This window comes from Manacus vitellinus, unplaced genomic scaffold (genome assembly GCF_001715985.3).
Source record: "Manacus vitellinus isolate BGI_N305 unplaced genomic scaffold, ASM171598v3 scaffold_44_pilon, whole genome shotgun sequence".
Classification (NCBI taxonomy): domain Eukaryota; kingdom Metazoa; phylum Chordata; class Aves; order Passeriformes; family Pipridae; genus Manacus; species Manacus vitellinus.
This window is the reverse complement of record NW_021940565.1, coordinates 230,097-243,568: the sequence shown is the minus strand read 5'-3', so window position 1 is coordinate 243,568 and position 13,472 is coordinate 230,097. Positions and strand designations below refer to the sequence as shown.

Genomic DNA, 13,472 nt, shown 5'->3' with positions numbered 1-13,472 from the left:
ACGTAGAACAGGCAAATACTTCCCTAAAAATGCTGCAGAGCAACATGGCTCAGAGAAACCCTGGATCTAGGCAAGCTGGGGCTACAAGAAAACATCAGCTTTTGCAAGACACTCAGTAAATCCTAACAGGTTGCAAGACTAAAGACAAATGTGAGAACCTCATGAAGTTCAACAAGGTCAAATGCAAGGACTTGCACCGGGGTCAGGGCAATCTCAAGTACAAATACAGCCTGGGCAGAGAATGGATTGAGAGCAGTCCTGAGGAGAAGGATTTTGTGGATGAGGAGTCCAACAGGATTCTGCCACATGCACTGGCAGCCCAGAAACCAACCGTGCCTGGGCTGCATCCCCTGCAGCACTGGGAGCAGGTGAGGAAGGGGATTCTTTGTCTCTGATCTGCTCTCGTGAGACATCATTTGCTGCATCCAGCTCTGGAGAGCCTAACATCAGAAGGATGTGGAGCCGCTGGAAGGAGTCCAGAGGAGGCCCCAGAGATGCTCAGAGGGCTGGAGCACCTCTGCTATGGAGAGAGGCTGGAAAAGCTGTGGTTGTTGAGGTTGGAGAAGGCTCCAGGGAGACCTTAGAGCCCTCCTAGTGCTTGAAGGGGCTCCAAGAGAGCTGGAGAGGGACTTTGGACAAGGGAATGGAGTGACATGACAAGGGAAATGTCTTCCCACTGTCAGAAGGCAGGGCTAGAGTGGATATTGGGAAGAAATTCTTCCTTGTGAGGGTGGGGAGGCCCTGGCACAGGTTGCCCAGAGAAGCTGTGGCTGCCCCATCCCTGGAAGTGTTCAAGGCCAGGCTGGACAGGGCTTGGAGCAACTTGGTCTAGCAGAAGGTGTCCCTGCCCATGGCAGGGGGTTGGAACAAGGTGGTCTTTAAGGTCCTTTCCAACCTAAACCATTCTATGACTTTTGTTGTCTATAACATAAAGGAGGGAGTTCTCAGGATATACCAGCACATGCTAATGCTCAAAAAACCAATTGCAATCCACTAAACAGACCTGTTTGAAACCATAAGGGCACATAAACTACATCAGTGCCATCATATTTTGTGGGAGAGAAATCACCCTAGACGTAGATACCAAATTCATCTTTATTAAAATGTTTAGTACATTTAGACAAGGAGTTAATTTGATCATGGTTGTATTTAGACACGGTGTATTAGCTGAGGGTGGGAGGGACAGCAGGGGCTGGGTTTGGCCAGATTTGGGGGTGTCCATGGGAGCAGGTAAGGATCAGCTGAGCCTCACCACTGCACTGTGTGAGAACCAGAGAGCTCAGCAGAGCTTCACTGTCCCAGGATAGACCTGGGCTTGCACAAACCAAGCTTGTGTGTGAGAGAAACCACCTCTGGCCCTGCGTACACCATGCAGAGGGTTTAGTTAACATTTGCCCAGAAAGCTGATGCCCTAGGATTTTCAAGATTTTTAGCAAATACGGATTTTTAATATGGCTGTAAAGTTTCTCACACTTCAGAATAGCAGTTGACAGTCAACAAAACTGTTCTCATGCTTCACATTGAATTTTCTAAATTCTTTAGACTTGTTTAGTGGTCTTCTCAAGGAAAAGACTCCAGCAAACACATCTTATTTAGGACATATGCACCTGGACCGGGACAACAAGATATCACTGTAGGCAAAGTAACCTTGAAGGCCTTCATTAAAAGAGCTGCTCTCTATCTTATCTATACTAATATTGCTTGGAGGATTTTTTTCTTCCATTTCAGGCATCAAAGCCCATCTTTAATACGAGGTCAAAGGCTCTCAGAGGAAAAGGACGAGCCACAAGGGAACCTTCACTCTATCCCTGGGCACGTGCATTTAGTGTGGTGTTTAATAACGAGATAGTATCTCTTTTTTTTTCCCCTGTAAATGGAATTTCATAGTTCTGAGCAGTGAATCAGGTATTTACACTGCTGTAGGTCAGAAATTAAGTCATGCTCCTCCGTAGCTTTGCCTCAGGACACACATATTGAAACAGCAGTTGCAGGACATTTCTCTTCAGGTCTCTGTAGGGCCTGGAAACTTTGGAGACAGTATTTCAGTCTTATTTTAGCTTAATCAAGTCAAATTCCTCTTCAGAAGACCTGAATGATGTAGCTGCTTGCAGTGTAAAGATGACTCTTCTCCCAGATACCTTTTCCTTTTGGTTGGTTTTTTTTTTTTTCTGTAAAAGATCAGGGCTTTTTAAACACAGCAGTAAATGTTAATATTTCAGTTTGCTGACTCTTCATTTCTCAAAGTGGGTAAGCCATTTTTGCTTAAAATCTCTATGCCATCTAGGAGTTAGCCCGAGGCCGAGGCATAAAATTCCATCTGCAAGTGGCAAAGGTGTTATAAAGCATTGAAAAAAATCCTTTCTTTATAATAACTCTGTATAATCTTAACTATAATAGTTGTCACTAAGCCTCTTCCCTCTTAGCACTACTTGCTTCTGCACTATTAAACTAGAAAAGAAATTTAAAAAAAAAAAAATCAACCAACCCAGTTCTCCATAGTTTCTGCTCTACTCATATCCCAAGCAGCCCGAGTTAAACTAAATTGTACATTTTAATGACCAAATATTTTTTCAAGTCAAGCTTTAGGTGATGACCAGATATGTACCTGAGTTTCTACATGAGCAATTAGCTCCAACCCCTTTCTCAAAACATCCTCCCTCCCCTCCAGATTGAAATTCAGAGAGATGTGTCCAGGTTTCCCCCAGTATCCCGGGGAGGGATGGTACCTGATGGGTAGGAACTGGGGCTCCTGGATAGCTTTGCTGCAGGTTCCCTTCAGGAGAAGTTGCTGACAGCCTAATTTTCAGATTTATGGAGCATTAAGAATTCCCATTGACTCCGTAACCAGGTGATGGATCTGTCTACGCTTCATTTTTCTCAGCTATAAAATGGGAGAAATGGCATTTCTGTCACTGGCTAGCTGGGAGGTTAATGCAATGAGTATTAATAAAGTTCTCTAGTGACCTCTGGGACAGCAGTTCCCAAGCCAGGGTGGCGATTCCTTGCAGGGGTTGCTGTGCTCCTGAACGGACTGACAGACCCAGTGGAAATTAGGTGGTGGTGGTGGCTCAGAAATGGAAGCAGAAGTAATTTTCCTAATGAGTCATCAGCAGTCAGGAATGGAGCCCAGGGCCTGGGAGGTGACTGTCACTTCCCCCAAACATATGGCCCTTGAGTTGCTCTGTGCAGGAGAAGTCTCAGTCTCCCTGCATGGTGACCAATGCAGAGCATCCTAAATGATTTCCAGGTCTGTGCTGCCACTGGGCATCCTGGCTACAGCTGCTGTAGGTAAATGGAGCTGCAACCATAAATGTCACAAACTCGGGGCTTATATTAAGTAGGATTTATGTACCCATAAGAGCAGAATCTTATATTGATATTAAGGTTCATTTTTCTATAGACAGTACTTGTCTGCTCCGTCCTTTAATGCTACAGGTAGTGTGTCCTCCCTCCTTGCAGAGGATCAGAACTGGTACTTTGCTGCCTGGGACATGGTCAGTGACTGGCTTTGGAGGCTGGAAAATACAGAAAAACTGGAGCAGATTCCTACAGTCAGCCTTACAAAATGTAAGTCTGTCAGAAATACCCGTGTCTTTGTGTAAAATAATCACTAAGGACTATTGCTGGAGACAGCTTATCCCAGAGGAACTGATTTGTTTGCAGCCTGAGTTTCAGGCCACTCAGGAATGGGTGATGTTTGCTGGCTGGGCAGGAGGTGCTTTCCTTGCTGTGCTGCACACACCTTTGTGGGCAGACAGACATATCTCCTTTAAGAGGACATACAAGGGTAACACCCAGATTAAATGAGGAAACACAAGCAATCCTCTGGGAGCAGGGATCTAGGAAGGGTGTGCTACATGAGGGTGCAGGTGTCCCCGCACCAGGACTCTCTCCTGAACCTATCAGAAGTTGTGCTTCGATGCAGAATTCCAGCCTGGAGGCAGTGCAAGGGCACACTGCTGGCTGGAGGAGACAGGGAGAAGCCTCTTACAGCTGATCTATCCTGTTTCACCCTTGCACCCCTGCCATCGAGATTAATAACAGTGTTGTCAATACTTTGACAATTCTAAATTATTGTCCAATACTTAGACAATATTAAATTAATTCTTAGAGCTCATTTTGTGCTAACAGGGACTGGAAGATAACTGACACATCCCTGCTCCGGCTGGGGTGAATTTTAAAACTGGCAGACTTTATTCATGTCCTTCTTCCTGCTACAACACAGAGGTATCTCTAGGAAGTAGCATCTAACCTTCCCTTAGGCTGCATACAGTGATCATGGAACTGGTAGTGCAAGGCAATCCCAGGAAAAAAACATCTCCAGGAGCCAGAGGTGGCTCAGTATGTACACGGGCAGTGAAAAGCTCTTCACTTAGAGAGTCTCCGAAAGCTCAGGAATTAGGGAGTTGTTCTTTAGGTGCTGAAGGTGCTGGGTGACACACTCACTGGCAGGGCTGTGGGTGTAGGGGATTATATATAGGCATAAGTGGGTATATATTTGATCTTTAACAGCTTTTACCTGTGTTATTTTTCCTCCCTGGAGCACAGTCAGTAATGGCATCAGCAAGACTTTTGAAGGATCAGCCAGTATTTCAGTTCGTGTGAACAATGTGGTTGTGCTATTGCCAATACTACTGCTTATTAATCCTTTGTTCTTCCCTTGGAAGCCCAAAAGTCCATTGCAGACACTCATCCACAAGGCTTTTGATCCTTGTGGAAGACAAGGAACTGAGGCTTTCCTTTCTCTTAGCAATAGGAAACACGATGCACAAAGACACCGACAGCCAGGCTCAAAGAAAGGTCTAAATAACAGTAATTCCCTTTTGCTCCCACTGAAAACAGGGGGAATTGCTACATTTCAATGGCTTTATGGAGTTAGTCCTTGAGACCTACCAGTCAGAAAGCTATGTACAGAAAGCAGGGGATAAAATAAAAATTAAACCCAGATCAAAACACCGAAAAGAACTGTAAAAACTATATTTTAAAAAAAGCCTTTTAATAACAGCAACAAAGAGTTAAATCATGGGAGTGGCTCTAATGGCAGATGTCAGCTTGTAAAGCTAAGACTGCTGACCTGGATCTCACAGGGAAGCTGCCTCTGAATTTCCTGGCTTGAATCAAATTCCTCAGAGAGACACTTTGAGTTTTGCTGACTGTCTTGGTTTTTTTTTCCCAACATGGGGGGCAAAAATACAGAGGCAAATATCCAACGGTACTTGAGCACCCTTGAGAGGGCAGGTCAGGAGGAGCACTCCACAGCTCACACCCCCTTCGGCAGCACCTCCAGAGTAAATCCAGAGCTGGTTTTGGCTGTGCTCCCTTTGGGATATTTGCCACCCAGCATCCCTGCCACCCTGCTGCATGCCTGGGAGGTCTCCTGACCAACACTGCCTACCTGAAGCCACCTTTTTTTTTCCCCTCAGACCAGTTTAACCAGCTCTCATACTGGTTTTACAGCCCACTCAGGGCTCACTCTGCTGTCCCTACTGGGAGGATTGCTGCAGAGCTGATCTCTTTGGGCGTTTTCCCATACCTGGGTTTAGGATTACCCTCCTTAGGGAATGCCCTGGTGTTTCACCAGTTGCTTCTTTAACCCTAGACAGGTAAAGCTGACTGCAGACAATACAGTTACTTGATGCAAAGCAGGCAATCCATTTCCATAGGTTGTTGGAAGAGAAATGAAAGGGAACTGCAGGTTGCCTCTCTGAAGTACTTTGGGCCAAGCTGAGGAGTTGACACGTACAGTGTTCTTTTCAGTTTGGCTTGCAAAAGGCTAGGACTGGGGTAAACATTTCCTTCAATACCCAAAACATCTCTGGGACATCGTTCATCAATTCTCTATCCATTAACTTATGCAGAAAGTGGCCTGCCCTTGTTTCTGTAAAACCCTGGGCTGCTGTCAGGAAGCAAGAACACCCTGTGGGCCTTGCTATTGGGATTTCCACCTGCCCAGGCAGCAGAGAGCTGGATCAAGCCCAGCAGAAGCTGTGCACTCATTACCAGACACCTTTCCCAGAATCACAGAATCATTAAGGTTGGAAAAGGCCTCTAATATCACAGAGTCCAACCTTTGACCAATCGCTACCTTGAGCACTGAGTGCCATGCCCAGTCGTTTCTTAAACACCTCCAGGGATGGGGACTCCACCACCTCTATGGCCAGCCCATTCCAGTGCCTGACAACCTGCTCCATGAATAAATTCCTCCTGATATCCAGCCTGAACTTCCCCTGGCCAGGTTGAGGCCGTGTCTTCTTCTCCTGTCACTTGTTCCCTGGGAGCAGAGCCCGAACCTCCCCAGCTCCACCCTCCCATCAGGGAGTTGTAGAGAGTGAGAAGGTCCCCTCTGAGCCTCCTTTTCTCCAGGCTGAGCCCCCCCAGCTCCCTTAGCTGCTCCTCATCAGACTTGTGCTCCAACCCCTTCCTCAGCTCCATTACCCTTCTCTGGACTTGCCCCTCAATGTCTTTCTTTCAGTGAGGGGTCCAGAACTGGACACAGCACTCGAGGTGCAGCTGCTGTTGACCAGCACCCCCGGGTCCTTTTCCAGCTTTCCAGCCACTCTTCCCCCAACCTTTAGCACTGCAGGAAGTTGTTGTGGCTCAAGTGCAGAACTCAGTACTTGGCCTTGTTGAACCTCACACAATTGGCCTTGGCCCGTTGATTCATTTTTTCTGTGGGGCTGAATGACGCTCAGGAGGCGTAGAGCTGCCTTTCGGGGTACCCATCTAAGGTGTAAGTGCAGATGAAAAACCCTGTGAGAGACGGATCAGTCCTGGACCTTCAGTGGACCCTTCTGTGGCGCTGTGGGCTCGGGGAGGCAGGGAAGGTATTTGAGGGAAAGCCTGGCACCTCAGTGCTCTGAGGGACATCACAGAACTACAGGTTGGAAAAGAACTCTAAGATCATCGAAGTGCAAGCTGTGACCGATCATCACCTTGTCACCCAGCCCAGAGCACTGAGTGCCACGTCCAGTCTTTCCCTAAACACCTCCAGGGACGGTGGCTCCACCACCTCCCTGGGCAGCCCATTCCAACGTCTAATCACCCTTCTTGCGAAGAAATTCCTCCCCCGGTGCCAGTTAAGGCTATGTCCTCTTGTCCTGTCACTTGTCGCCTGCGAGAAGAGCCTGTGAGCCCCCCCCAGCTCCCTCAGCCGCTCCTCACAGGACTTGTGCTCCGGCACTGCGCACCACCAGAGGCGGTGTCGGGGGAACGGCCTCCCCGTGGTGCGGGCAGGCTCCTGTCCCACAGATCCCGCCCGGCTCCCTGTCCCTCGCCGGCGCAGCCCCGGCCGTGGGTGTGTGTGCGGTCCGGTCTGTGCGGTTCGGTCTCGTTTACGGACCGGTTGTTCGAAACCCCGGCCCCGCGGGTGCCCCGGCGCTGAGGGAGGGTTAGCTCAGCCCCGTCCCCGCCCCTCCGCGGGGGCGCGCCCCGCCGCGCAAGCCGGGGCGCGTCGTTCGCCTGTCACATGAAAGCTTGAACGAACCAGCGCCGCGCGGGGGCCGCGTTTTCGAGCTTATTTTTTTTTCTTTCTTTCTTTCCTTTTTTTTTTTTTTTTTCCTAATCGCTGCTTTTTTTTTTTCCCTTTATTTTTTTTTTTTGTTATGTTTGTCTTTAGAGGAACTTTTATTGTGCCCCCCTCCCACCCCTTTCCTGCGGCGCAGCGCGGGGATAGACGCTGAGGCCGCTCCGCCCGGCCCGGCCGGCACTCGGGACATGTTCGGGGCACCCGCCACCGCACCCCGCCGCCCCGCCCGCCGCCACACCGGCCTGCCTCCTTCCTTCCTCGTCCTCCTCGTATTCCTCCTCCTCCGCTCGGCCGGCCATGGCGCCGGCTCGTCTCTGGGCGGGCGCGCGCGCGGCCCGTGCTCGATGGCGGCGCGGTAGTCGGCGTTTGGGCGCGGGCTGGCCGATGCGGCGGGACGGCGGCGCGGCCGGCCGGTCATCCGCCGCGCGCCCCGGGGGCGGCGGCAGGAAGAGGCCGCTGCTCACCCCGCTCTGCAACGGGCTCATCAACTCCTACGAGGACAAGAGCAACGACTTCGTGTGGTGAGCGCGATGTGTCGCGATATATCGCCGGGGGTTTGGGGGGGGAGGCGGACTGGGGCGCCGCCATGCCGGCGGGAAGCCTGGGCTGTGCGGGATAGCGGCGGGAGGAGGGAGCAGCCGGCGGCCCCCCGGGGCTCTCCGAGGGGCAGGAGGTGCCGGGACGGCCGCTGCCCTCCGGGTGTTCTGGCTTTGGGGTTTTCTCTCTTTTGTGTCTCTGTGTATCGGGAATAGCGTGGCCAGCAGGACCGGGGAAGTGAGTGGCCCACTGTGCTGGGCACTGGTAAGGCCACACCCCCAGTCCTGTGTCCAGTTCTGGGCCCCTCCATTCAGGAAGGACACTTAGGTGCTGGAGTAAGTTCAGAAGGGCAACGGAGCTGGTGAAGGGTCTGGAACACAAGCCTGATGAGGAGCAGCGGGGGGGCCTCAGCTTGGAGAAAAGGAAGCTGAGGTGGGACCTTCTCACTCTCTACAACCACCGGAAAGGAGGTGTAGCCAGGTGGGAGTCAGGCTCTTTTCCCAGGTAGGAAGTGATAGAATGAGAAGACATAGGCTTAAGTTGCACCAGGGGAGGTTTAGCCTGGACATTGGGAAGAATTTCTTCACAGAAGGGGTGATTAGACATTAGAATGGGCTGCCCAGGAAGGTAGTGGAGTGACTATCCATGGAGGTGTTTAAGGAAAGACTGGATGTAGCACTCAGTGCCATGGTCTGGTTGACAAGGTGGTGTTCAGTCATGGGTTGGACATGATGATCTTGGAGGTCTTTCCCAACTTCACTGATCCTGTGATTCTGTCTGGTTTTGGCCTTGTGTAGCAGCATTGCCTCCACCCTGTCTGTTTTTAGACAAATTCAGGTTGTTCCTGGCAGGTTCCTCCTCGAGTGCATCCAAGGTATTGGAAAGAACCTGCTTCCTCACAGCGTGTTGACATCGCAGCAACTGCTATGTTCTCCTGGACAGTGAGGCCTCCGAGGGGTCTGGAGCCCTCTGACCTCTGGAAGAGGAGCCAGCAGAGGATTTAGTGTCCCTTTGGATGGGCATCCAAGGAACCTCATGGTGGTTGATAGCTCCAGCAAGGCTGGCTTGGTTTGCTTGTGTTGCTGGGAAAGGTTGGCTGGCTTGAAACATCAATAGGGTTTGTGTCATGCAGGCACCAAAAAACAGATGAGCAAGGAATTTCTGCCATGATGGGATAAAGTTTTTGCAGATGCTCTTCTTGTAACATCCAGCCAAAGCTGCAGCTTGTAGCTGGAAATCACCTCTCAGTGTAATTGTTAAATTAAGGCCTACTGCGATGTGTGGTTTGACAGCTGTTGGTAATTTGCAGTTTTAAAGAGAGCCCCTTGCTGATGGGTTTCAAACCTCCTGACCTGAGGAGTAGGTTTGATTTTTGTAGCTGGTTGGGTGTTTTAAAATGTGAGAACAGAAAGTAGGGTTGAGTGTTCACGTCCAAGAGAGGCAAACAGGGAAGAGGTGCTGGGAAAAAGTTCGAGTTGTGGGAAATTCATGCATTGGAAAGGAACAGTTAAAAAGGAAGATGAATAGGCCACACCTTCAAAGATGACTTTGACAGCTCTGACTTACAGGTGAGGGTTGGATGTGAGGCATCTCCACAGTGCAGGTATTGTCTCAAAAATCTGTAGGCTTGGTTTTACAGCTTTGTAAAGTGTTTGGCAGAGTCGATAGGAAATACTTTTGCTACTGAAGTGAGAACTTGAAGCTGCTAAGAAGTTAGTGGCAGGAAAAAAAACCAGTAAGTACTTCTTACTAGTAATAAGTAAATGGTCAAAAATTACTGCTTATTACTGTAGTTAGTGGTTTGCTCAGTAGCAGAATTGGGATGAGAGCACAGCTGTAATCAGCAGATGCCTTGCTCTGGCTCTAGGCCATGTTAGGTGGATTTAACCTGTTGCTCACAGGTTTTCTGGTCATGGAGGATAAAAACCATTACAAATACCCATTCCCCTCTACTCCCTCTACACTCACACTCTGGCACTAGTGCTCTGCCACTGTGGCTCCCTGTCCTTTCTAGTCAGCTCTTATTTCCCATTTTGTTGTCTGTTGTGAAAATGAGGGTGTTGGGAAGGAAGTTGCCCCCACAACCAGTTTGTAGACCAGTTAAAGTATTCTAAGATGGCTCAAAAAGCTGAGTTTCTTGGTTCTTGTCTTTTTCTGCAGGTAAGTACTGTGTATTCTTCAAGGAGAACCTGTTATTAGCTGTTTTCTCCTCACTGAGGAGTTGCTGCTGCCTGAACAAGCGAGAGGACAGAAATCAACTCAGTATAATCCGGCCAAAATGTCTTTTCTTGGTATTTGCAAGAGCCACGCTGGGCATATTGAAGTGCATGTCAGAAGCTTTAAGAGCAGGCAATAATTATAGTTAACTTGGGTTTTTCACTGCTGTGTATTTCTGTGGGCCGAAGGGCTTGTTTCTGCTTATTGTTCTAGCTTCAAATTATAGTATTCCTCTTTTTAAAATTTGAGTTAGCAATACAGTTATGCAGAAACAAACTGAACTGGGCAACTCTGGAGTTTTGAGCAATGTCCAAGAAGGCAGGTGTGTGTGTGTAGGTTTAAATAATTGATTTAAACTAGCAGTAGATATTTCAGTGTGAGAAGCAGAAATTTTCCACATGACCCTTTTTTCCCCTGTAAGGACACGTTCAAGATGCTGCCAGCTGTAGGGAACACTTGATGATTTTTCTGTACATGAGCTGTGAGTTGCTGTGAGCTACAGCTCTAAACTCAGTTGTAGGTTCTGCCTGTACCAGATGGAAGGTGGGAAAGAGTAAAGAAGTTTGGGTGAGTTTCGAACATCAAGGTGCAAGTGAAAATTCCCTAAATAGCGTTAATGGGTGGGACTTCCCTGCCTGTCTCCTGAAAGTGCTGTCTTGACAACAGGAGGCCAGGGCCTTAAGGTAAACGTTGGCATGTGTTGCCACTCTGGGTTGTGAAATGTTTAGCAAGTGTATGCTCAGGAGCTTGCAAGTGTGTCCTCTTTGTGGTGTGTATCAGCTTCTGCCTGGAAATGTGTAACTCCAGTCAGGAGAGCAAATAGGTCTGACTTACAGCACTACTTTATTAAAAAAGGGAGAACTTTGTTTCTCTTTGTGCAGGATGTTGAGTTTAAAGGTATTTTGTGCTGTTGGTGTAGCCGGGTGTCTTTCCTCTTGCCCGTAGAGTATCTGAAGGGGAATCCTCTAATCAGAGGATTTCCTCCTGTCCAGTGATGTAACTGCTTACTTTTCCCGGGCCTTATATTACCCCTCCCAATTAGTGGTTGAGTTTAAAACCAGTTACAATCTGCTTTGCTCCCTGGATGGAGTGGATCTTACCTGTCTCTTTGGTGGCTGCTTTATCCCAGTGCTTGTCGCTGACCCTGGCACAAATAAGAACATATGGAAGAGGGGGTGTTCCTTTCTGACCTGGAGAGGTGCACCCAACACAGCTGTGAGAAAGGCTCACAGCTTGCAGGTCCATGGGTTTTTAAAACCAGTTCATTCCTCAGGTGGTTACCTGTTAATCCAGGCATGGGCTGAGTGTCGTTGTTCCCACGTTTGTGATCCGACAAACCCTCTTAGTAAGGAATATACTGCAAGCTGCCCCTGAAGGTCACAGACTGAAAGCACAGCGAGCTGTCTGCATACCATGTGCAAGGATGGTCTCACTCTCTGTTGTTTAAATTGGAGCTTCATACTGAGTAGATACTAGTGGCAGTGATCTCTAACTGGACACCTTCCACAGGAAGGACAGTGCCTGCACCAAGTCCTGCTCTCTGCTTAGAGCAGAGAGGAGCTGAATAGGAGGGAGACACTGTAATGGCTCTTATTTGCTGTTGAAATGTGTTAAAACTGTCCAGTGGCCACTTCAGCCAGGTGTTCCAGTAGCAGCAGCGTGACAGCAGCACTCTTGAGAGGTGCCTGGAAAACAGCTGGCAGAACTTAGAGCCATGAACTTGGTTAAAATGATTTTTAAAATGTTTAAGAGGTCTACCCTGCAGAGAAAGAATGGTCAGCCTTTGCAGCGCTGGATAGAAACCTATTTATGGGATACTGATGCCCTATTTCCTAGAGGTCAGTGGCATTTTTGACTTGCTGAAGTCACCCACGTCCTTTTAACCTGGCTCTGCTGCTTAAGACAGGTAGAGAATAAGAAAACGTCATGCAGAGAAGCCTTGATTTCGCCATACTTCTGCTTCCCTGTTTCAGTGTATACCACAAACTGTAGTCTGTCTCCAGTCCCCACCACTCCACTGCTTTCTTAACCTTCCCCCTGTGTTAGATTAACTTCAAACAACTGGTGCATAACAACTTTCATGTGTTGCAGCGAGCTTGGCTTCAGTAAGTATTAAAAGACATCAATCTTGTTTTTACTTGTAAATCAGTGAGCATTTCGGGGGAAACAGTTCTTAATGGAAACTTCAGGCTCCGTTAACGATGACCCTGGTACTGAATAGCTACATTTGCTGGCTCTGATTGCTTTTTCTCAGCTGTTTTGGCTCTGTCACTTCTCCAATCAAGCTGGTATGAAGAATAAGTTTGGGAACGGTGGTCTTGGGTGACTGTCGTGTTAGGAGGTAATCTTCCTGTTTTACCTCTAATTTATGATGTTCTACTGCAGACAAAGGAGCATTAGAGCCTTGTTAATTACTGCAGGACATTAGGAGTGTGCTGGAAGGAACACATCTGGCCCTGTGGGGAATAGCACTTTCTAGCATGACACATAATGTACACATAAGTTATACAGCATGACTAGAAGAAGGTGAAGAAGTTAAGCAGTTCATCACCAGTGGGGAGAAACCACCCTCAGACATTCATATAACCATAAGTCTTTGACTTTCTCTTTTAAAGGCCAGCTAATAGAATACAAAGATGCCTAATTCTCCTTCTATTAATCCACCCTTGTTGGCTAAATTTGGTCATAATTTATGCTGATTAAACAGTGCCTTGAAACTAAATAGCTTCTAACTTGGAAACAGTGACATGAACTCCCGACCAGACAAGTGATGTGCAGAAAAGGTTCTGTCAAGGTGGAAGAGGGACAGGTGTGTGTTAATTATTTTTGAGGCTGTTTTTTGGTATAGAGAGTAGTATTCTGGTTTGGTTCCTTTGCCTTTACCCAACAGGTGATTTGATGGACTATCTGGACAAACCCTTGAGGGCACCTGTGTTTTCCAACTTGGTGATTCAGAGGGGGTTGCACTGGTGGTGGTCACAGCTTCCCCTCTGTGGGCTTAATAAGTGTTTAAGAGATGTTTCCTCCCTCCTATTTTTGTAACATTTGTTTCCTAATAGGGTAACAAGTGGGGAAACTGAGTGCCTGAGAAACAAGCATTGCTTATTTCAGTCTGATCTGGGCTTTTTATTTTGGATGCAGAAAGATTCGTGCTTTGCCTGAGTTGTTAACAGTTTATTAACAGCTCGTTCGG

At 48.2% G+C, this 13,472-nt stretch overlaps 1 protein-coding gene and 1 long non-coding RNA gene across 4 annotated transcripts in view; one reads left to right on the top strand and one right to left on the bottom strand.

Moving 5' to 3' along the window:
- Positions 1-2,726: 2,726 nt before the first annotated feature.
- LOC108640803 lies at positions 2,727-4,902 on the bottom strand. The gene is made up of 2 exons (XR_001921492.1): positions 4,520-4,902; positions 2,727-3,515 (listed from the first exon to the last, which is right to left on the bottom strand). It is a non-coding gene; the product is annotated as an uncharacterized LOC108640803 (long non-coding RNA).
- A 2,905-nt stretch (positions 4,903-7,807) lies between these two features.
- Positions 7,808-13,472, top strand: part of COP1 (COP1 E3 ubiquitin ligase) — a 123,163-nt gene continuing 117,498 nt past the window's right edge. For 2 of the 3 annotated variants that reach the window (XR_003916051.1, XM_029962264.1), the window contains exon 1: positions 7,946-8,046. Coding sequence is in view for 1 of the 3 variants with exons in the window: in XM_018079104.2 (XP_017934593.2) it covers positions 7,823-8,046 (224 nt within the window). In the remaining 2 variants the exon portion in view is untranslated. Of the gene's footprint in view, positions 8,047-13,472 lie in introns of all 3 variants that reach the window. The other variant, XM_018079104.2, reaches the window with a different exon arrangement.